This window comes from Eleutherodactylus coqui, chromosome 8 (assembly GCF_035609145.1).
Source record: "Eleutherodactylus coqui strain aEleCoq1 chromosome 8, aEleCoq1.hap1, whole genome shotgun sequence".
In the NCBI taxonomy this organism is placed as follows: domain Eukaryota; kingdom Metazoa; phylum Chordata; class Amphibia; order Anura; family Eleutherodactylidae; genus Eleutherodactylus; species Eleutherodactylus coqui.
The window spans coordinates 126839110-126862957 of record NC_089844.1 but is presented as its reverse complement, the minus strand read 5'-3'; the positions used below and the strand labels follow the sequence as shown (position 1 = coordinate 126862957).

General features: G+C 46.4%; 1 protein-coding gene across 2 annotated transcripts in view; it reads left to right on the top strand.

Moving 5' to 3' along the window:
• Positions 1-2126, top strand: part of TRRAP (transformation/transcription domain associated protein) — a 157018-nt gene extending 154892 nt beyond the window's left edge. For both annotated transcript variants that reach the window (XM_066576375.1, XM_066576374.1), the window contains exon 71: positions 861-2126. In XM_066576375.1, coding sequence (XP_066432472.1) covers positions 861-1145 — 285 coding nt within the window. In that variant the 3' untranslated portion in view covers positions 1146-2126. The remainder of the gene's footprint in view (positions 1-860) is intronic.
• Positions 2127-23848: the final 21722 nt, after the last annotated feature.

The following is a 23848-nucleotide window of genomic DNA, read 5'->3' as shown; positions in this document are numbered from 1 at the left end:
AATGTCTTTGGACTGTTGATTTGGCATCCTTTGTCTATCAGTTTCCCAAGTTTTACAAATTTGTTAGAGCTAAAGAATGGATAGGTGGTCCCTGCAGGGTGGAATTTATTCACGAGAGGCAGCCATTATAATTTTCTTGTACATTATCTTGTTTCTACCCAAATTCCTTCCTGATGAATGCTTCTGTACGAACAAGTCTGGTCCGATTAGCAGAGCCGTCCAGTCATAGCAGCTGCTAACGCTTCCTGCCAAATCCATTGAAGCCGCTTTACAATTCAGAGGCATTGGCTCATATATTTTATTACGGAGGGTAGAACATAAGATGCAGAACTCTGTGCACAGTAGATTAAGTATCGCACCAGGTCTTCTTGAAGTAAACCCCAATACTCCTATTAATATTGCATGCTGGGAGTAGCTGTAGGCTAGCTCATACTGTTGCAAGGCTCGCTGCCTGTTTTCCTGCTAAGTGGAGTTTCTTTTGCACATGAGCCTCTTTGCATTTATATTGCATGTTACAGTCATTCGAATCTTACAAAAGGCACACTTAAGCCCATTTCATTTTCCTTAGGAGATAATTGGATGCCAGATCGAATCCTGTTCCTTCTCTGACATCCACTACTAATTATTTAGAGATGGAAATAAAATGAATGGCGGTTTGGATTGCATTGAAAGGTTACTGTCTCTTTAAGGGCACCTTTCAGTGCCTATAGTAATTCCAATATTCATTTTTATGCGGCTGCTCTGGTTGTCAGGAAATGGTTAGCAGAACTCGGCCTCCGTTCAGCACGCCAAATCTTCATCTCCCTTACCTGTTATTCTCAGCCAAATGTAATTATCCCTTTTTCCCCCCTCATGCTCAGGTTGACGGCATCCTGAAGACCGTTCTAAGGGATGAAATCATTGCCTGGCACAAGAAGACACAAGAGGACACTTCTTCCCCACTATCGCCGGCTGGGCAACCCGAGAACATGGACAGCCAGCAGCTGGTCTCACTGGTTCAGAAAGCCGTCACGGCCATCGTGACCCGGCTACACAATCTGGCCCAATTCGACGGAGGCGAGAGTAAAGTCAACACATTAGTAGCTGCCGCCAACAGTCTGGATAACCTGTGCCGTATGGACCCTGCATGGCATCCCTGGCTCTAACTTGGACTTTGTGTTTTGAATTAACCCCTGTGAGATAATAAAGGGGTTTTAAAACTGTGAAAAACGTTTTTCTTACTTTTTGTACAACTTTTTGGGGTTGTGCCACGTCCTTAACCAACCGTAATGTAGATTAGAAAACCGTCCCGGACAGGCCGTCTCCGGCTTGGTCAATTCCACAATTACAGCACATATGATGGGCTTTTTAGGGACAGCCTGCTGATCTCTAAGGAAGCTAATCGTGTTTACAGAACACTTCTTTCTCATGTCATTAAGCTCTATGCTTTTTACAAAGAGAATATTGATTTTCTTCAAGTTCAAACACATTTCAAAGCTTATAAAATAGCAGCTATTGAGGATGAAAAACACAAAGGGACCCTGTACAGACACATAATGATTTTTTTTCCCCTTCCCTCGCTTATTATGCTCTTGCTTTATACGAACCGAGAAAGAAAGAAAAAAAAAAAATCCAAGGGAGTTGTAATATTTTATATTTTATAATAGCGGTGAGGCCACAATGGCACCTTGGTTTGGTGCCATGTAACTTTCATAGGCTAGGGGCAATATTCATCTGAATGGTTCTTTTAATAAGACTGGACTGTACAAAATAATGTATTATATATAGATTTTTTTTTCCCTTGTTACATAAAGTTCTTAAACAAAAGCTGCGTTCTGCAAGCAAAGAGTCTCTGAGCTCACCAAGCCATTTGTCATGTGAATGTACATTGTACCCAAGCGGGAACATACACAGTACGGAGTCTTACAAAGGACCCCTGGACTGGTTTGCTCTTTTTGGTGTTGCCTTTTTTTTTGGGCTGTTTTAAGAAATAATTTGTCAGCAATGACTCTTACTGGTTTGTACTCTAGAAGGACTGGTTAAGCTTCTGTCATTCTTTGCTACGAGCTGTTTTATAAATGCCCCTAGACTTCGTTCTTACAAGTATTTGTACATCCGTTTTCAAAATAAATATTTTGAAAAATTTATCTTAAGGCTTCGTTTTTGTTACTTTAATGAAAGTTTATGGTTTTCTTTACACTGAAGTGAAAAAAAAGTTAGTTGACAGAGAAATGTCGTCGATATGGTCTCCTTGAGATAAAGTGCAACACTCACACTCTAGAGATTCACCCATTGCAATCCAATTTTGGATTTAGGGTTTCCTAGGGGGCTTTCTCTTTCTGCCATTATACAATGGCACCATCTGCTGGCTAGAGCCAGTAATGCAATATGGGACATGCTGGAGAGGCCCCCAACAACAGAGCGGCCAGTAATATACAGTAAGAATACCCTGCCGGACGTCTGCTGACATCGGAGCTGTACAGCCTTCAATCAGAATGTCTTCAGTTGTCAGACAGTGGATTGGAAAGGGTTAAGGAGTGAAAGAGTTGCTGCATAAAGAGCCTTATTTGTATACAGTTGCAATCAAAATTATCCAACCCCTATTGCAGATTAGGTTTATTTGCCAAATGTAGAAACTTTCGGCTGTTTGCCAAAAACTAATCAAACAAGAACTGTTTAAGTAGCTCAACGCAACTGATATAACAAATGGTTTCTCCAGATTTAGTTCAAAATACCACTTTTAATGACTACTGCAGTCTCAGAATTATTTTAACCCCTTGAATAGAATGCATCATAAGAACACACAATTGCAAAGCAGGTGTTGTCTCGAGCATACCTGATTCAACTATTCAAGGGCTTCATTAGTTGCATCGGGTGTGCTTGAGATAAAACATATAACCTATCTGAACTGGCTAGGGCTTTGTTGACTATCATTTGATTGCATGTTATAGAAATGGGTGAGGGAAGTGAGAGGTCCAAAGAGTTAACAGATCAGTCCTTGCACAAAGAAGGAAAAGAATACAAAAAGATGGCACAGGCACTGAAAGTTTTTAGAGACACAATTGGAAGCTCAGTTCCAATTTAAAGGGGTTTTCTGGTTACAAATTGAGTTTTTCAAAATTAGAGCCAGTAATAAACAGTACTAGCCTGTTGTGAGCCAGCACTACAGCCCCACAATTCTCCTGGTCTATATTGACACTAGAAGGCCACAGTGTCATTGTTCCAAACTCTTGGCATCATGGTGCCCAGGATGTTAGGGCTGATGCCAGGAAAATGGGTGATGATGATGCTGCTGCTTCTGATTGGTATACAGCGGTCACCTGACTTCCGCTGTCAATACAGATCAGGAGACTCATGGGGCTGCATAATTGGATTACTGGGGCTGTTTATTTTATTGTTTTGACTCATTTGCTTCTAATTTTAAAAACTCAATTTGTAACAGGATACCCCCTTTAAAGGAACACTGGCATAAAAAGGAAGGTATCACCGGCTGCCACCACATTCTTAAAGAGGCAGGTAGTCAAAAAACATTTAAAAGTCTACAAAAGACCTGCAGCAAGATTAGGTGGCAACAGGCACTGAGGTTTCCGCACAATAATCCACATACTAAATGCTGAAGGTCTTCATGCTCGAACTCCAAGACATTTGCCTCTACTGACCCAAAAGCAGAAGAAAAGTCAGCTCTTAACATGCTCAAATGAGCTTCTTTAATCAATGAGTCAAAATCAGTGGGATGCTTCTACTACACTTCCGGCTCCTCATCGCGGTCAGAGCCCAGAAGTGTAATAGAAGGTATCGCTCCTATTGATTTCAATGGGAGTAAAGCCATCAATTTCCCTTTCAGCCTTGACCACCGATGACGAGTCCTGCAGTACTGACAGCAGGCCGATGGATCAGTTGATCGGCGGGGAATCCTGAATGGTGGACCTCTGTTGATCAACTATTAATGATCTATCCCGAGGATAGGTCATCGATTAGTAAAATCCCGGAATACCCATTTTACATGATCTGAAACAGTCATAAATGTCAAATAATCCAAAAAATCTGTTAATCCTACATCGATCACGTTCCATTGTTGCCAAATTAAAGGAATTGTACTGTACTCTGTAGAACATTGTCCATACCTCACCACCCCCCACCCTAGCATTGTGCACACACAATCTGACTCCCTGCTAGGCAGATGTGGCTATTAATATTTGATAACCCTACGTGGAGACATGGCTGCGGACTGAAACGGTGTACAGATACAGCTGCCCGGAGCAGCGGGCTATGTGTGGTGACAGTAGGAATCTGTGGCCTGCCGCAGATGAAGGGTTCAGAAGCAGGTTTAATAATACATGGTGTGTCTTCTGGTTCTACCTGGATCACAATAGATGGATTAACTACTACTGCCCTGAAAAATCACTGCAGTAATGCAGTCTGCACAGAGAAATAACCTTTGCTTCAATATTTGATAGCGTCTATCACACAAGGGCTCCGCAGTGTATTGTGTTTGATACAGATGTGTGTCAAATTGATCACGTAGCTTATATCGGCTCAGGGCAACGTATTCTCTCTGCATAGTCTATAATTGGGCAATATAAGGGCAATGCACTTGTGCTATGGTTTTAACCCCTAAGGCTGCCTGTCCATGGGCGTTGTGATATGCAGCATAAAAGATGAGCGATGAAGCTAATCGCTCATCATGCAGTTTAAACAGCGGCTGTTCCATAGTGAACAGCCGCTGTGTATCTCCATGGAGAGGAGCGAGAGGAGAGAAATCTCCTGCACTGCCCCGGCCCCCCTGCTGGCCGCTCTGTGTCCGAGCTAGCTCTGCTAGCTACCGTGCAGGAGCGCGGGGATACAGGGATGTGTCGGGCATCGTTTGCCCGACACTCGTCCTGTGTAAATGGGCCTTAACAGAGCAAAGTAATCTAGTAACATAGTTCGTAAGGCTGAATGAAGACATTGTCCATCTAGTCCAGCCTGTCTAGCCTCCTATTTTGTTGATCCAGAGGAAGGCAAAAAAAAACCAAGAGCAGAAGCGCCAATTAGCCCTTTTGGGGGAAAACTTCCTTCCCGACTCCCTAATGGCAATCAGACTGTTCCCTGGATCAACCCCTAATAGTTCCTACCTGCCTATATACCCAGATTAACAAATAATCTTAGATTTATAGCCTATAATATCCTTCTTCTCCAGAAAGACATCAAGTCCTCTTTTAAACTCCTCTACGGATTTTGCCATCAGCACATCCTCAGGCAGAGAGTTCCACAGTCTAACTGCTCTTACAGTAAAGAACCCCTTCTATGTTGGTGATGAAACCTGCTTTCCTCTAATTGTAGCGGATGCCCTCTTGTTACCGTCGCAGTCCTGGGTATAAACAGATCATGCGAGAGATCCTTGTATTGTCCCCTCATGTACTTATACATGGTTATTTGGTTGCCTCTTAACCTTTTTTCTAGAGTAAATAATCCCAATTTTGATAGCCTCTCTGGGTATTCCAGTCCCGTCATTCCATGTATTAGTTTAGTTGCCCATCTTTGAACCCCCTCCAATACCGTAACATCTTTCCTGAGCCCTGGTGACCAGAACTATACACAGTATTCCATGTGGGGCCTGACAAGTGCCTTATATAATGGAAGGATAATGTTCTCGTCCTTCGCCTCTATACCTCTTTTAATGCATCCCAAAACTTTATTTGCCTTTGCAGCAGCTGATTGGCATTGGTTACTCCAGTTTAGTCTATAGTCCATTAGTACCCCCAGGTCTTTTTCCATATCACTTTTCCCTAGCGGTACCCAGAAAATGCCTGTTTTTTTTTCCTAGAAAGATGACGTGATGTCATGTGTTTCTGTTTGACTCCTACTTGAAGCAATACATTTAACCCTTTGAAATCCAATTTTGGATTCAGGGTTTCCTAGGGGGCTTTCTCTTTCTGCCATTATACAATGTTGCCATCTGCTGGCTAGAGCCAGCAGTGCGGTATAGGACATGCTGGAGAGGCCCCCAACAACAGAGCAGCCAGTAATATACAGTAAGAATACCCTGCCGGACGTCTTCCGACATCAGAAGCTGTACAACGTTCAATCAGAATGTCTTTAGACAGCGGATTGGAAAGAGTTAAGAGCTTGCAGTTACCACTAAAGGGAGTTTAAAGGGAATCTCCTAAGGAGTAGGACGACAAGGCTGACCGGTCGCTCAGTGAATGGAGGCGGAGCGGGCCAGGAATCGTAACCATCTGCCTGCTTCCATTCAAAATAACTGGGCAGTCGTTCAGCCGGGTCATGCATTTACATTGAACGGGAATCCGAATGATTTATTGGCCCGTGTAAAAGGACCTTAAGGTGTTAAGGGGGGAAAAGTGGAGTACAGCACACCCGTCTTCAGATCAATGGATCCCAGTCTTCATAAAAACTTAAGTCCGGTGCCCAAAGTGCTTGTGAGACAAGAGGCTCAGCCACGAGTATGAGCAGGACAGCTCAAAACCTGTAGGCTATTTGCAGACCGTCATTTTTAACATGCTAAAGTCAAGTTTTAATTCTCCGATTACTGGACTTCTTGTCTACATTCTTGGACTTAACGGGAGTCTATCAGCACTCTAATAACACTATAAAACTCCTAACAGCTCCATGCATGGATTGGGGAACACGTCTACACCAAATAAGGCTTTAATTTTCAGCACCCTGCAGCCTCATTTGTGTGCAGAACAACTTTGTGAAGGGTCCGTGGCGCTCTACATGGAGCTGCAAATAAGGGAGCTGGAATAATACCACCACAGTGCCACCTATTGAAAAGCAGCATTCCTTCAAGTCAAAGTCAGACTTTTTATACAAGCCTTGTTACAATGACTGGGAATTAAAAGCAAAGCCAGACTCCATGTACATACAGCTGTTTCAGGGTTATTGCCCTTCATCAGTGTACAGTAGGAGTCTCACTTTGCTAGTGAGAGGCCTGGGACGGGGGTCAGAAACGCTCTTTTCTCCTTAGGGAGAACAACTATATACTATAAACTAAGTGAGGAGACTCAAATGGCCATGCACGCTCCTCTGGGTAATATGCAAATAAGGGAGATGGAATAAATCCTCCACAGTGCCACCTATTGAAAGGCAGCATTCCTTCAAGTCAAAGTCAGACTTTTTATACAAGCCTTGTTAGGATTTATTCCATCTCCCTTATTTGCATATTACCCAGAGGAGAGTGCGTGGCCATTTGAGTCTCCTCACTTAGTTTATAGTATATAGTTGCTCTCCCTAAGGAGAAAAGAGCGTTTCTAACATTGAGCTGCGGCACAGATTTTATTGACAGCCGTAGCATCTAATCAGGAGACCACCAGAGCTTCGGTGCTGAATTGATGGAGGAAACAAGGTGACTATTGGGTGTTTTTTGCTTTATACCAATGGCAGCTGTTTAATATAAAGACTATGTGAAAAGCTCCATCCAGTGGTGGTGCACAAAGACATCATTTCATCCTCTAGGTTTAGGCAGAGGATTTTGAGCTTTGTATAAGTAAAAACAAAAATCTCACATAAGCAAAAGCGGGATGATTTATTTTATTTCCCCTAAGTATATACTATTTTAGGTAACCGTTAAAAAGAAACAAAAAACAACAGGAGAGGAAAACTTGTATTATCGCTGCATCTCAGCTGTGTATATAAGTGAAATGTAATTTGGAAACTTTATGATTTTCTAAAACCTTCAAGTTATTTCCTTGGACTGAATTCTTTCTAGACTTCAGGTGCTCGCTCGGTAAGATTATTAATTCCGAATACAGCCTTGAAGACACCTTGTCATTCACAATAGGAAGACATCTCCTGGGTATAGCTAGCCTCCTAAAGCTGCCTGTCCATTAACCAGTTCCTGTACTTGTAGCTTCGTTGTGAGGATCTGTAAACTGTAACATTATTATGATACTGAAAGAAATTGTAGCTTATTTTTTTCCTGCAGTGCAGAAATTATTTTGGAAGTGAAGGCATAAGCTTAAAGGAGTTTACCTACAACTTTAATAAATAATGCAGGAGAAATCATAGAAGATGATGGAAAGGTGAATCTATTAAATAGTTTTTCAAGTGGATTCACAAAGGAAAAAGAAATGTCACACGAGATGCAGGAGGATAAAACGAACCCCCGACCCCCTCCTCCCCGCAAAATATCACCTGCCTAACTCAAGAGGAAGTGCAGAGTCGGTTAAGAAAGATTAAAATTGACGGTCCCAGATGGAATACACCCAAGGGTTCTAAGGGAACTAAGTGACGCTATAGATAGATTGCTATTTCTTATATTTAGGGACTCTGTTGAGACCAGGGTTGGCATATTCCCAGTGTGGTTCCAATATACAAAAAGGGGTCAAGAAGAGAGCCTGGTAACTACAGGCCGGTAAGTCTCACTTCAATAATTGGAAACATATTCAAGGGGTTTCTGAGAGATACCATCCTAGATTACCTCAAGGAAAACAACGGAATAACTCCTCATCAGCATGGGTTCATGAGGGGTCGATCATATCAGACCAATTTGATCAGCTTCTATGATAAAGTAAGCTCTAGGCTGGACATGGGAGAGTCTATTGATCTCGTATATCTGGATTTTTCTGAAGGATTTGACACTGCTGCATAATAGGCTGATTTTAAAAAAAGGCAGCTCGGTTTGGGCGAAAATGCTGTGTAGCTGAGTAAAGAACTGGCTCAGGGATAGAAAGCGGAGGGTGGTAATAAATGGATCGTACTCTGATTGGGCCACCGTCACTAGTGGGGTGCCACAGGGTTCAGTATTAGGGCCCATTCTGTTCAATATATTTATCAACGACCTGATAGAGGGATTGCAAAGTAAAATATCAATATTTGTAGACCATACGAAATTATACAAGGTAATTAATACAACAGAGGGCAATGTGCGGCTGCAAATGGACCTAGATAAGCTGGGGGCTTGGGCAGAAAAATGGTAAATGAATCACATTCAATATTGATAAATGTAAGGTTTTGCACATGGGCAGGAGAAATGGATGTCACCAATATACACTAAATGGGGTACTGCTAGGGAAAAGTGATATGGAAAAAAAACCTGCTGGTACTAGTGGATTGTAGACTTAACTGGAGCAATCAATGTCAGTCAGCTGCTGCAAAGGCAAACAGAGTCTTGGGGTGCATTAAAAGAGGCATAGGGGTGAGGGACGAGAAGATTATTCTTCCACTAGATAAGGCACTTGTCAGGTCTCACATGGAATACTGCGTACAGTTCTGGACACCAGTGCTCAGGAAAGATTTTGCAGTGCTTGAGAGGGTGCGAAGAAGGGCAACTAAATTAACCCTTTCCAATCCAATGTCGGGCCTAACCCGACATCATAATTTCCCTCCACAGCTCCGATGTCGGGGCAGGCCCGACACTGCAGTGCAGGAGTGCATCTGCACCTGATCGTCAGACACATCGGGTGCAGATACACTCCTGCACTGGTCCTCATCGAGGACGCCTGAGGAGTAGGCAGAAAGGGGTTTTAACCCTTTCTACCTTCTCCTTTACACATTACATAGCGCTCAATTAGCGCTATGTAATGCACGGAGATTCCAGCCGGCGATCATGTGACTGCCGTTGTCACCAGACCCCCAGCTGTTACATGAACGCCGAGTTGGGAGCTTGCACCGTGGGGGGGCCTGCTTACCTGTGCGGCGTCTTCCGCATTCTCCCTTCTGTCTCCCGGCTCGGCGATCATGTGACCGCTGGGTGCCACCTGACCCCAGTGGTCACATGATCGCCGAGGCGGGAGGCAGAGGAAGAATGCGGAAGACGCCGGACAGGTAAGCAGGCCCCCACACGGTGAAATGAGCATCTGCACCCTCCTGAACTCTGTCAGTTCAGGAGGGTGCAGGGAAATGTATTTTTTCTCATACATTCTCACCAGCTCCGATTTATTTGGAGCTAGGGAGTATGAATGAGAAAAAAATGATTGGATTGGAAAGGTTTAATAAACGGAATGGGAGGACTGGAATACCCAGGGATTGGGATTATTTATCCTGGAAAAAAGACAGTTAAGGGGCGACCAAATAACCATGTATAAATACATGAGGGGACAATACAAGGATCTCTCCCATGATCTGTTTATTCCCAGGACTGCAACGGTAACAAGAGGGCATCCTCTACGTCTAGAGAATCGAAGGTCTCATCACCAACATAGAAGGGGATTCTTTACTGTAAGAGCAGTGAGACTGCGAAACGCTCTGCCTGAGGACTTGGTGATGGCAAAATCCATAGAGGAGTTTAAAAGGGGGCTTGATGCGTTTCTACAGCGCTGTGATATTACTGGATATAAACATTAAATAACCAGCGGGGTTGTTGATACGGGTCTTGCAGTCAAGTAGGAATTTTCAAACGTTGATCCAGGGATTGTTCTGATTGCCATTATGAAGTTGGGAAGGAATTTTTTTTCCCCAAAAAAGTATATTTGGCTTCTGCCTCATTGGGATCAACAAGGGGGAATGCAAACAGGCTGAATTAGATGGACCTTGTCTCCCTTCAGCCTAACATACTATGTAGATAATGATGGTATACACCATCACTTTATGACCCCCCCACTAATTCAGAGAATGAAGAGTTTGCAGTGTTAGATTTAGGTTTCTATGTGCAGGAGGCTGTAGTCGGCACATTCACTTGAATGAGACCACGTTGCAGTACCCTGCACAACTGGCGGCTGGGCACAACTGTGCTGGGAAAAAACAGTGAAGGGGTGCAGTGCTAAACTGACAATAAAGCACTTTATTCTCAGGATTGGTGGCTATGGTGATAAATTATCTTGGTGATATTCCATCACCTTGTAAGATGGGAAAATCCATTTAAAGGTATGGTTCACTTTGAGCAAATCTACAATGTTCTACATAGAACCTATAATACTATATTGGACAATTGAATAAGTAACAACTTACTTACAGCCTTTATATTTAAACCACTCCCAGTATAATCAGGATCAGTCTTATAATACTTTGTCCACATTTGCTTTAATGCATGCGTCCTGATTAAATATTTATCATTCTGTGTCTACAGCTTCTACGCTAAACTGTGTGTCTCCATAGCTATAGACTACAAACAAACATCTTCTGTAGTCTGATACTGTCATCATACTCTCTTCCAGCTGTCTCCCACTTCTGGCTAATATACATTCAGTATGCTGTGATGGGTAATGTCACTTATAGGGAAATGCTGAAAAAACATACCAGATGAAATGCAAAGTGACAAAGTAAACTCTATTAAATGTCACCAGTTCTAATCCAGTAAGAAGTGCATTCCTGGGTTCTAAGGGAATCAAGTAATGTGATAGACAGACCGTTTTTTTAATTTTAAGACTCTATAGTGACGGGGTATGTTCCAGTGGATTGGCGCATAGCAAATGTGGTACCGTTATTCGAAAAGAGGTCAAGAGAGTGAACCTGAAAACTACAGGCAGGTAAGTCTTACTTCTATTGTACGTAAAATGTTTGAAGGGTTTCTAAGAGATGCTATCTTGGAGTACCTTAAGGAAAATAGCTGTATAACTCCATATCAGCTTAGGTTTGTGAGAAATCACTTCTGTCAAACCAATCTGATCAGCTTCTACGAGAAGGTAAGTTCTAGACTGGACCGGGGTGAGTCATTTGGATCTTGTGTATCTGGACTTTTCCAAAGCCTTTGATAATGTGCTGCATAAAAGGTTGGTATATAAAATCAGAATGCCTGGTCTGGGTGAGAATGTGTGTAAGTGGGTAAGTAACTGGTCAGTAATAGAAAGCAGAGGTTGGTTATAAATAGTACATACTCTGATTAGGTCACCATTATTAGTGGGGTACAACACGGGCCTTATTCTTTTAAATATATTTATTAATGACTTGGTAGAAGGATGGTGCAGTAAAATATCAATATTTGCAGATGATACAAAACTATGTAAAGTAATTAGCAAGAGAGGGCACTATGTGAGTATACAGACTTTTTTGGTTGCAAATGTATCTGGATAAACTGGGGGCTTGGGCAGAAAAGTGGCAAATGAGGTTTTACACTGATAAATGTAAAGTTATGCACATGGGCAGAGGAAATACATGTCACCATTACATACTAAATGGCAAACCACTGGGTAACACTGACATTGAAAAGGACTTGGGGATTTTCGTTACCTGTAAAATTTAACTGGAGCAACCAGTGTCAGGCAGCTGCTGCCAAGGCAAATAGGATCGTGGGGTGTATCAAAAAAAGTCTTGGGTCTTGGGACACATGACGAGAACGCATGACAAGAACATTGTTCTTCCCCTTTACAAGGTCATATCACACATGGAATATTGTAGACAGTTTTGGGCACTGGAACTCAAGAAGGACATATCAGAGCTTGATCGGGTACAAAGGTGGGCAACTAAAGTAATAAACGGTATGCGTGGACTACAATACCTAGGGAGGTTATTAAAATTCGGGGTTATTTACTTTAGAAAATAGACAGCTGAGGGGCGACCTAATAACTATGTATACATATGTCAAGGGACAATACAGAGATCTCTCCCATCATCTACTTATACCCAGGACTGTGACTTTAACAAGGGGCATCCTCTACGTCTAGAGGAAAGAAGGGATAGTGTTAGAAGTCGACACAATTGTACAGATATCAAACACTACAACTCATGGCTAAGCAGCAAGTATCACAGGTAATGCCTTCTACAGGTCTGCCAACTGCCTCAGAAAAGGCTTGAAAAAGACTGAGCAAGATCACTTGCTGAACTAGAGTGGAGACAAGTCTTATTGATATTTATAGTTCAAATATGCTATTTTTATTTTAGAACACATAACTAACTGTAAATGAACAATAGTATGATGTCAAGGAAACAAATCAACTTTTTCGGTAACATTATCAGATACTAACTATGGCATTCTAAGATTTTGGAATATTACTATGTTCCAGCTCAACTTCAGGTACTGTCCCAATAATAGTTCACTCTTAACCAGTTGGCTCTCGTTAGATCCCTAATGCCCAGGTAAATAGTGCTGAAAGCCTCCTATGCTCATAGAAGGCCTGCTGGCTTACTAGCAAGTTCTTACTGGTGTGCACATTTATCAACATTTTATGAGGCCGGCCTCACTTACATATGTTGAGTGGGAGTACTGACCTCAACTGACTCCGACTAATTTGGAATTCAAAGCATTCCTCTACCACAATTTCAAGAACTCTGGGTGGATGTCTAGACATCCTCCTGGCTTTGGAGAGTCGTCTCTGACTCCCTTTCTCTGGCAGACTGTTGCACCCTGGATGGCAGCACCACTGAGCCGTGGCTCCTCTGTGGCTTCCAGCAGTCTCTATTCCTCACTCAGTGGCCCCCTACGTCCTTCAGAACAGATCCTGCTACTCCTTTCACCACAATTATGAACCAGTGTGGATCAGTTGTATGTGAAGGCCATAACGTTTCATCATCCTTGTAGAAAAGGCTTCTTTACAGTAAAAGCAAGCATAGATTTGAATGCCAAAATAATGGCATTAATGCTTATTTAGATTTTTGCCAAAGGCCTCCACTCCTCAGTGTATGCCCCTGTATACCTGTCAGGTAGTAGGTACTGTAGGTGGATATATATTCACATCTCTGCAGGATGTACCATGTAATTAAATAAACCTTAATATCTTTCACAGCTTATCATCTACACTGAGTGAGTTGTAAGACGCTACTATCTCATTTTAAGCCATTTCCTTTTATAATTTGTCATTTTTTCCCCTCATCAGAGATGCCAGGCACATGTGTAATTGCCTTCCCTATAAAAAGCCTGTGTGGGACGGCTGGATGAGTGTATCTGTTGGATTTGGATAGCAATTATTTCCGAGCCTCAATATTCTCCTTGAATCAGTGACTAGGAACCGCTCTTCTAACACATGACATGGCCCTTAACATTTTCTCTCGGATATTTCAATATCAGGTAAAACACCAGCATTTTAAGTACACTATTGTATGCATCAATGCTTAAAAAGTCCCTCAACTTAAATTGTTTTTCATGCTCTTCTAAAGGGCCTTTTAAATCTGTTCCCTTCCAGCTAATGGAAAATCCAGGATAGACTTCAAAAGGCTTGTGAATGTCACTTTGTAAATGTTATCAAACTCTGCCAGATATTCAAAATGTGCTTCAACTATTAGACTGCTATCTTATATATAGGTTGTGGGAAAAGGATATTGCTGAAGTGTGTTAGGCGCATCTACTCAAGTCAAGACTGGCCAACCAGAGTTGGTGGGTTTAGGCTCTGACACAATAATAGGCTCATAGGATCAAACAAAAGACAACCCTATTTGGAACACATCGCTAGTCACTAGGGCTCACTTCTTATGGAATGATTCACAAATAACCTTATTAGACCGGCGACACTCCAGCACCATAGATGTTAACCAAACAATTGTGCCAGCATCTAACAGATGTGTTTAGCTGTGGCATATGACGAACCTTAATAAAGTGATTCTATCTATATCAGTCTAGTTGGTGCCAACTCTCGGACACGTTATGGATAGAGATGAGCGAGCACCAAAATGCTCGGGTGCTCGTTACTCGGGACAAAATTTTCGCGACGCTCGAGGGTTCGTTTTGAGTAACGAACCCCATTGAAGTCAATGGGCGACCCGAGCATTTTTGTATATCGCCGATGCTCGCTAAGGTTTCCATTTGTGAAAATCTGGGCAATTCAAGAAAGTGATGGGAACGACACAGCAACGGATAGGGCAGGGATGGGGCTACATGTTGGGCTGCATCTCAAGTTCCCTGGTCCCACTATTAAGCTACAATAGCGGCAAGAGTGCCCCCCCTCCTCCCAACAATTTTTACTTCTGAAAGCCCATATTAGCAATGCATACCTTAGCTAAGCACCACACTACCTCCAACAAAGCACAATCACTGCCTGCATGACACTCTGCTGCCACTCCTCCTGGGTTACATGCTGCCCAACCCCCCCCCCCCCCCCGCACGACCCAGTGTCCACAGCGCGCACCAAAGTGTCCCTGCGCAGCCTTCAGCTGCCCTCATGCCACACCACCCTCATGTCTATTTATACGTACATCTGCCATGAAGAGGAACCGCAGGCACACACTGCAGAGGGCTGGCACGGCTAGGCAGCGACCCTCTTTAAAAGGGGCGGGGCGATAGCCCACAATGCTGTACAGAAGCAATGAGAAATATAATCCTGTGCCACCGCCATCAGGAGCTGTACACGTGGGCATAGCAATGGGGAACCTATGTGCCACACACTATTCATTCTGTCAAGGTGTCTGCATGCCCCAGTCAGACCGCGTTTTTTTATAAATAGTCACAGGCAGGTACAACTCCACAATGGGAATTCCGTGTGCACCCACAGCATGGGTGGCTCCCTGGAACCCACCGGCTGTACATAAATGTATCCCATTACAGTGCCCTGGACAGCAGAGCTAACGTCAGATTAAATGCAGGTGGGCTTCGGCCCACACTGCATACCCCAACCTGACCGGGGTTTTTAATTCATAGACACAAGCAGGTACAACTCCCTATTGTGAAGTCCCTGTGGACCGACAGCATGGGTGGCTCCCTGGAACCCACCGGCGGTACATAAATCTATCCCATCGCATTGCCCATCACAGCTGAGGTAATGTCATCTTTAATGCAGGTGGGCTTCGGCCCACACTGCATGCCCCAGTCAAACTGGGGTTCTTTAGAAGTGGACACATGTAGTTACAACTCCGTGTGGACCGACAGCATGGGTGGCTCCCTGGAACCCACCGGCGGTACATAAATATATCCCATTGCAGTGCCCAGCACAGCTGATGTAACGTCAGCTTTAATGCAGGTGGGCAAAAAATTAATTGGATTACACTGTAGGCGAGGGCCCCAAAAAATTGGTGTACCAACAGTACTAATGTACCTCAGAAAAATTGCCCATGCCCAACCAAGAGGGCAGGTGAAACCCATTAATCGCTTTGGTTAATGTGGCTTAATTTGTAACTAGGCCTGGAGGCAGCCCAGTTAAAATTAATATTGGTTCAGGTGAAAGTTTCAACGCTTTAATGAGCATTGAAACGTATAAAAATTGTTTACAAAAATTATATGACTAAGCCTTGTGGGCCTAAGAAAAATTGCCCGTTCGGCGTGATTACATGAGGTTTCAGGAGGAGGAGCAGGAGGAGGAGGATGAATATTATACACAGATTGATGAAGCTAAAAGGTCCACGTTTTTGATGGTGATAGAGAACAATGCTTCCATCCGCGGGTGCAGCCTACGTATTGTTTAGGTATCGCTGCTGTCCGCTGGTGGAGAAGAGAAGTCTGGGGAAATCCAGGCTTTGTTCATCTTGATGAGTGTAAGCCTGTCGGCACTGTCGGTTGACAGGTGGGTACGCTTATCTGTGATGATTCCCCCAGCCGCACTAAACACCCTCCCTGACAAGACGCTAGCCGCAGGACAAGCAAGCACCTCCAGGGCATACAGCGCGAGTTCAGGCCACGTGTCCAGCTTCGACACCCAGTAGTTGTAGGGGGCAGAGGCGTCACAGAGGACGGTCGTGCGATCGGCTACGTACTCCCTCACCATCCTTTTACAGTGCTCCCGCCGACTCAGCCGTGACTGGGGAGCGGTGACACAGTCTTGCTGGGGAGCCAGAAAGCTGTCAAAGGCCTTAGAGAGTGTTCCCCTGCCTGTGCTGTACATGCTGCCTGATCTCCGCGCCTCCCCTGCTACCTGGCCCTCGGAACTGCGCCTTCGGCCACTAGTGCTGTCGGATGGGAATTTTACCATCAGTTTGTCCGCCAGGGTCCTGTGGTATAGCATCACTCTCGAACCCCTTTCCTCTTCGGGTATGAGAGTGGAAAGGTTCTCCTTATACCGTGGGTCGAGCAGTGTGTACACCCAGTAATCCGTAGTGGCCAGAATGCGTGTAACGCGAGGGCCACGAGAAAGGCATCCTAACATGAAGTCAGCCATGTGTGCCAGGGTACCTGTACGCAACACATGGCTGTCCTCACTAGGAAGATCACTTTCAGGATTCTCCTCCTCCTCCTCAGGTCATACACGCTGAAAGGATGACAGGCAAGCAGCATGGGTACCCTCAGCAGTGGGTCACGCTGTCTCTTCCCCCTCCTCCTCATCCTCCTCATGCTCCTCCTCCTCCTCAACGCGCTGAGATATGGACAGGAGGGTGCTCTGACTATCCAGCGACATACTGTCTTCCCCCGCCTCTGTTTCCGAGCGCAAAGCGTCTGCCTTTCTGCTTTGCAGGGAACTTCTCAAGAGGCATAGCAGAGGAATGGTGACGCTAATGATTGCAGCATCCCCGCTCACCATCTGGGTAGACTCCTCAAAGTTTCCAAGGACCTGGCAGATGTCTGCCAACCAGGCCCACTCTTCTGTAAAGAATTGAGGAGGCTGACTCCCACTGCGCCGCCCATGTTGGAGTTGGTATTCCACTATAGCTCTACGCTGCTCATAGAGCCTGGCCAACATGTGGAGCATAGAGTTCCACCGTGTGGGCACGTCGCACAGCAGTCGGTGCACTGGCAGATGAAACTGATGTTGCAGGGTGCGCAGGGTGGCAGCGTCCGTGTGGGACTTGCGGAAATGTGCGTAGAGCCGGCGCACCTTTCTGAGCAGGTCTGACAAGCGTGGGTAGCTTTTCAGAAAGCGCTGAACCACCAAATTAAAGACGTGGGCCAGGCATGGCACATGCGTGAGGCTGCCGAGCTGCAGAGCCGCCACCAGGTTACGGCCGTTGTCACACACGACCATGCCCGGTTGGAGGCTCAGCGGCGCAAGCCAGCGGTCGGTCTGCTCTGTCAGACCCTGCAGCAGTTCGTGGGCCGTGTGCCTCTTCTCTCCTAAGCTGAGTAGTTTCAGCACGGCCTGCTGACGCTTGCCCACCGCTGTGCTGCCGTGCTGCGTGACACCGACTGCTGGCGACGTGCTGCTGCTGACACATCTTGATTGCGAGACAGAGGTTGCGTTGGAGGAAGAGGAGGAGGGTGGTTTAGTGGAGGAAGCATACACCGCCGCAGATACCACCACCGAGCTGGGGCCCGCAATTCTGGGGGTGGGTAGGACGTGAGTGGTCCCAGGCTCTGACTCTGTCCCAGCCTCCACTAAATTCACCCAATGTGCCGTCATGGAGATATAGTGGCCCTGCCCGCCTGTGCTTGTCCACGTGTCCGTTGTTAAGTCGACCTTGGCAGTAACCGCGTTGGTGAGGGCGCGTACAATGTTGCGGGAGACGTGGTCGTGCAGAGCTGGGACGGCACATCGGGAAAAGTAGTGGCGACTGGGAACTGAGCAGCACGGGGCCGCCGCCGCCATCATACCTTTGAAAGCCTCGGTTTCCACAACCCTATACGGCAGCATCTCCAGGCTGATAAATTTGGCTATGTGCACGTTTAACGCTTGAGCGTGCGGGTGCGTGGCGGCGTACTTGCGCTTGTGCTCCAACACTTGCGCTAGTGACGGCTGGACGGTGCGCTGAGAGACAAAGGTGGATGGGGCCGAGGTCAGCGGAGTTGAGGGTGTGGGTGCAGGCCAGGAGACGGTAGTGCCTGTGTCCTGAGAGGGGGGTTGGATCTCAGTGGCAGGTTGGGGCACAGGAGGAGAGGCAGCGGTGCAAACCGGAGGCGGTGAACGGCCTTCGTCCCACCTTGTGGGATGCTTGGCCATCATATGTCTGTGCATGCTGGTGGTGGTGAGGCTGGTGGTGGTGGCTCCCCGGCTGATCTTGGCGCGACAAAGGTTGCACACCACTGTTCGTCGGTCGTCTGCACTCTCAGTGAAAAACTGCCAGACCTTTAAGCACCTCGGCCTCTGCAGGGTGGCATGGCGCGAGGGGGCGCTTTGGGAAACAGTTGGTGGATTATTCGGTCTGGCCCTGCCTCTACCCCTGGCCACCGCACTGCCTCTTCCAACCTGCCCTGCTGCTGCCCTTGCCTCCCCCTCTGAAGACCTGTCCTCAGTAGGCGTAGCAAACCAGGTGGGGTCAGTCACCTCATCGTCCTGCTGCTCTTCCTCCGAATTCTCTGTGCGCTCCTCCCTCGGACTTACTCCAATTACTACTACCTGATTGATAGACAACTGTGTCTCATCGTCATCGTCCTCCTCACCCACTGAAAGCTCTTGAGTCAGTTGCCGGAAGTCCCCAGCCTCATCCCCCGGACCCCGGGAACTTTCCAAAGGTTGGGCATCGGTCAAGACAAACTCCTCCAGTGGGAGAGGATTCAGAACCATTGCTGCCCATTCTGGGCAGGGGCCCGAGTACAGTTCCTGGGAGTCTGCCTGCTCCTCAGAATGTGTCATTGTAATGGAGTGAGGAGGCTGAGAGGAAGGAGGAGCAGCAGCCAGAGGATTCAGAGTTGCAGCAGTGGACGGCGCAGAATTCTGGGTGGTCGATAGATTGCTGGATGCACTTTCTGCCATCCACGACAGGGCCTGCTCACACTGCTCATTTTCTAATAAAGGTCTACCGCGTGGAGCCATTAATTGTGAGATGAATGTGGGGACGCCAGAAACGTGCCTCTCTCCTAATCCCACAGCAGTCGGCTGCGATACACCTGGATCAGGAGTTCGGCTTGTGCCCATACCCTGACTTGGGCCTCAGCGTCCTCGCCCGCGTCCACGTCCTCTAGGCCTACCCCTACCCCTCAGCATGCTGTATTACCAGTAGTGCAGAAACAGAACGCTGTAATTAAATGTGCCGCTTATTGGCCTGTGGTTGGAGGCTGACTTCCCTTACGGAACGCACAGCAGAGCCAGGAAACAATTTTGCGCACGCCTGTAGTGAGACATAGGTGCGTATGACTGAGGTAGTGGAATTCAAAGCACAGAAGCAGTCAAGTGGCCAAAGGCCAGTAGTAGGCCTTAAGTATTTTGCTTCTATTTTTTTTAAATGCTGAGCTGATACAGCAGACAGATACTGTAGGCAGCATATAATATTATGTATACTGTTTTCCTCTGGCGGGATGACGGCGGTGATGTAACGGAGACAGCAGAGCCAGGAAACAATTTTGTGCAAGCCTGCTGTAACGCTTAGCTGCATATTAATTAGGACTACTACCCCCAGCAGATAGATACTGTAGGCAGCGTATAATATTATGTATACTGTTTCCCTCTGGCGGGATGACGGCGGTGATGTAACGGAGACAGCAGAGCCAGGAAACAATTTTGCGCAAGCCTGCTGTAACGCTTAGCTGCGTATTAATTAGGACTACTACCCCCAGCAGACAGATACAGTAGGCAGCGTATAATATTATGTATACTGTTTCCCTCTGCCGGGATGACGGCGGTGATGTAACGGAGACAGCAGAGCCAGGAAACAATTTTGCGCAAGCCTGCTGTAACGCTTAGCTGCATATTAATTAGGACTACTACCCCCAGCAGACACGCAGTAAGCTGAAGACGGTCACAGGCAGCCCAAATATAGTATTTTTCCCCAATTTTTTGAAAAAGCCCACTGCCTATATAGCCTGTATATCTCTTTCCCTGCCTCACCAGTACTGGCCCTATACTCTGTACAATGACTGCAGACTGAGGACGCAATGCTCTGCACGCCCGATATACAAAAAAAAAATTGTGCAACACTGCTAAAAGCAGCCTCAACAGTACTGCACACAGTCAGATGTGGCCCTAAGAAGGACCGTTGGGGTTCTTGAAGCCTAAAATCACTCCTAACGCTCTCCCTATAGCAGCTCCGGCATCAGCAGCATTTTCCCTGATCTCTGTCAGAATGCATCTGTGGCGAGCCGCGGGAGGGGCTGATTTATATACTCAGTTGACACCTGATCTCGCCAGCCACTCACTGCAGGGGGGTGGTATAGGGCTTGAACGTCGCAGGGGGAAGTTGTAATGCCTTCCCTGTCTTTCTATTGGCCAGAAAAGCGCGCTAACGTCTCAGAGAAGAAAGTGAAAGTAACTCGAACATCGCGTGGTGCTCGGACGAGTACGTTCGCTCATCTCTAGTTATGGATCATCCTCTCCATGCGGTTCTGTTTTGTGCTGCTTCTTTCAGTTTAACCATTTGCATGTTGGTGTTGGCTTTGATAGTGCCAAGCCTGCGTGTTCTTTAGCACAAGGTTCTCTTTTGCCGCTGACCCTTCCAAGCATTGCTGATGTTTGTAATGAATTAGCTCGAATTATGCGGCCGAAGTATGAGAGTCTCTGTTTCATAATTTTGCACTCCAATGAAAACTTTTTTTTGATGCGGTCTAGGACTGTTTTGTTTGTGATCTTGGCGGTTTAAGTAATTCGTGGGAGTTTCCTCCACCCCCAAGGTTTGAAAGCATCAACCTTCCTTCAGTCCCTTTTCTCAGGTGTCAAACTTTCACAGCCGTAAATTGTGATTGGAAGATGATTGCATTGACTGTTAAAGTGAATACCCTCCTGTCATTTTTAGATCTAACATTTTCTGTTGAGTAACATCTAAATGCATCTTTAGATTGGTCAGAATTCAGTTAGCTGTAGTTAGTGTTAAGTAAATCTACGATTAAAGTTAAATTGCTTAATTGTTGTTATCACATTACTCACTTTCGTTCCTTAGCTCATTAACCCAGGGACTGGCCTGTTTTGTACCTTAAGGACCAAACACCTTTTAGGGATTTTACTAGAGATGAGCGAACGTACTCGTCCGAGCTTGATACTCGTTCGAGAATTAGCGTGTTCGAGATGCTCGTTATTCGAAACGAGCACCACGCGATGTTCGAGTTACTTTCACTTTCATCTCTGAGACGTTAGCACGTCTTTCTGGCCAATAGAAAGACAGGGAAGGCATTACAACTTCCCCCTGCGACGTTCAAGCCCTATACCACCCCCCTGCAGTGAGTGGCTGGCGAGATCAGGTGTCACCCGAGTATATAAATCGGCCCCTCCCGCGGCTCGCGACAGATGCGTTCTGACATAGCTCAGGGAAAGTGCTGTTGGTACCGGAGCTGCTATAGGGAGACTGTTAGGAGTATTTTAGGCTTCAAGAACCCCAACGGTCCTTCTTAGGGCCACATCTAACCGTATGCAGTAGCGTGGAGGCTGCTTTTTGCAGTGTTGCACATTTTTTTTTTTTGTATATCGGCCGTGCAGAGCATTGCGCCCTGCAGTAATTATACATAGTCCAGGGCCAGTAGTGGTGGTGAGGCAGGGACAGAAGACATATTTATTGAATATAGGCAGTGGGCCTTTCCAAAAACATTTGGGGAAAAAAAATCTATTTCGGCTGCCTGTGACTGTCCTCAGTGTACTGGGTCTGTGCTGGGGGTAGTTGTCCTGATTCATACGCAGCCAGCTAAGTGTTACAGCAGGCTTGCGCAAAATTATTTCCTGGCTCTGTGTTGGCTGTTACATCACCGCTGTATTCCAGTCCACAGTGCAACAGTCTGCAGTTATTTTACATACTCCAGGGCCAGTAGTGGTGACGCAGAGAGAGAAGACATATACAGTGTATATAGGCAGTGGGCCTTTCCAAAACCATTTGGGAAAAAAAATCTATTTGGGCTGCCTGTGACCGTCCTCAGTGTACTGGGTCTGTGCTGGGGGTAGTTGTCCTAATTCATAAGCAGCCAGCTAAGTGTTACAGCAGGCTTGCGCAAAATTATTTCCTGGCTCTGTGTTGGCTGTTACATCACCGCTGTATTCCAGTCCACAGTGCAACAGTCTGCAGTTATTTTACATACTCCAGGGCCAGTAGTGGTGACGCAGAGACAGAAGATATATACAGTGTATATAGGCAGTGGGCCTTTCCAAAAACACTTGGGAAAAAAAATCTATTTGGGCTGCCTGTGACCGTCCTCAGTGTACTGGGTCTGTGCTGGGGGTAGTTGTCCTAATTCATACGCAGCCAGCTAAGTGTTACAGCAGGCTTGTGCAAAATTATTTCCTGGCTCTGCTGTGCGTTCCGTAAGCGAAGTCAGCCTCCAACCACAGGCCAATAAGCGGCACATTTAATTACAGCGTTCTGTTTCTGCACTACTGGTAATACACCATGCTGAGGGGTAGGGGTAGGCCTAGAGGACGTGCACGTGGACGCGGGCGAGGACGCGGAGGCCCAAGTCAGGGTGTGGGCACAGGCCGAGCTCCTGATCCAGGTGTATCGCAGCCGATTGCTGCGGGATTAGAAGAGAGGCACGTTTCTGGCATCCCCACATTCATCTCACAATTAATGGCTCCACGCGGTAGACCTTTATTAGAAAATGAGCAGTGTGAGCAGGTCCTGTCGTGGATGGCAGAAAGTGCATCCAGCAATCTATCGAACACCCAGAGTTCTGCGCCGTCCACTGCTGCAACTCTGAATCCTCTAGCTGCTGCTCCTCCTTCCTCCCAGCCTCCTCACTCCATTACAATGGCACATTCTGAGGAGCAGGCAGACTCCCAGGAACAGTTCTCGGGCCCCTGCCCAGAATGGGCAGCAAGGGTTCCGAATCCTCTCCCACTGAAGGAGTTTGTCGTGACCGATGCCCAACCTTTGGAAAGTTCCCGGGGTCCGGGGGATGAGGCTGGGGACTTCCGGCAACTGTCTCAAGACCTTTCAGTGGGTGAGGAGGACGATGACGATGAGACACACTTGTCTATCAGTGAGGTAGTAGTAAGTGCAGTAAGTCCGAGGGAGGAGCGCACAGAGGATTCGGAGGAAGAGCAGCAGGACGATGAGGTGACTGACCCCACCTGGTTTGCTACGCCTACTGAGGACAGGTCTTCAGAGGGGGAGGCAAGGGCAGCAGCAGGGCAGGTTGCAAGAGGCAGTGTGGTGTCCAGGGGTAGAGGCAGGGCCAGACCGAATAATCCACCAACTGTTTCCCAAAGCTCAGCCGGGGAGCCACCACCATCAGCCTCACCACCACCAGCATGCGCAGACATATGATGGCCAAGCACCCCACAAGGTGGGACGAAGGCCGTTTACCGCCTCCGGTTTGCACCGCTGCCTCTCCCCCTGTGCCCAAACCTGCCAC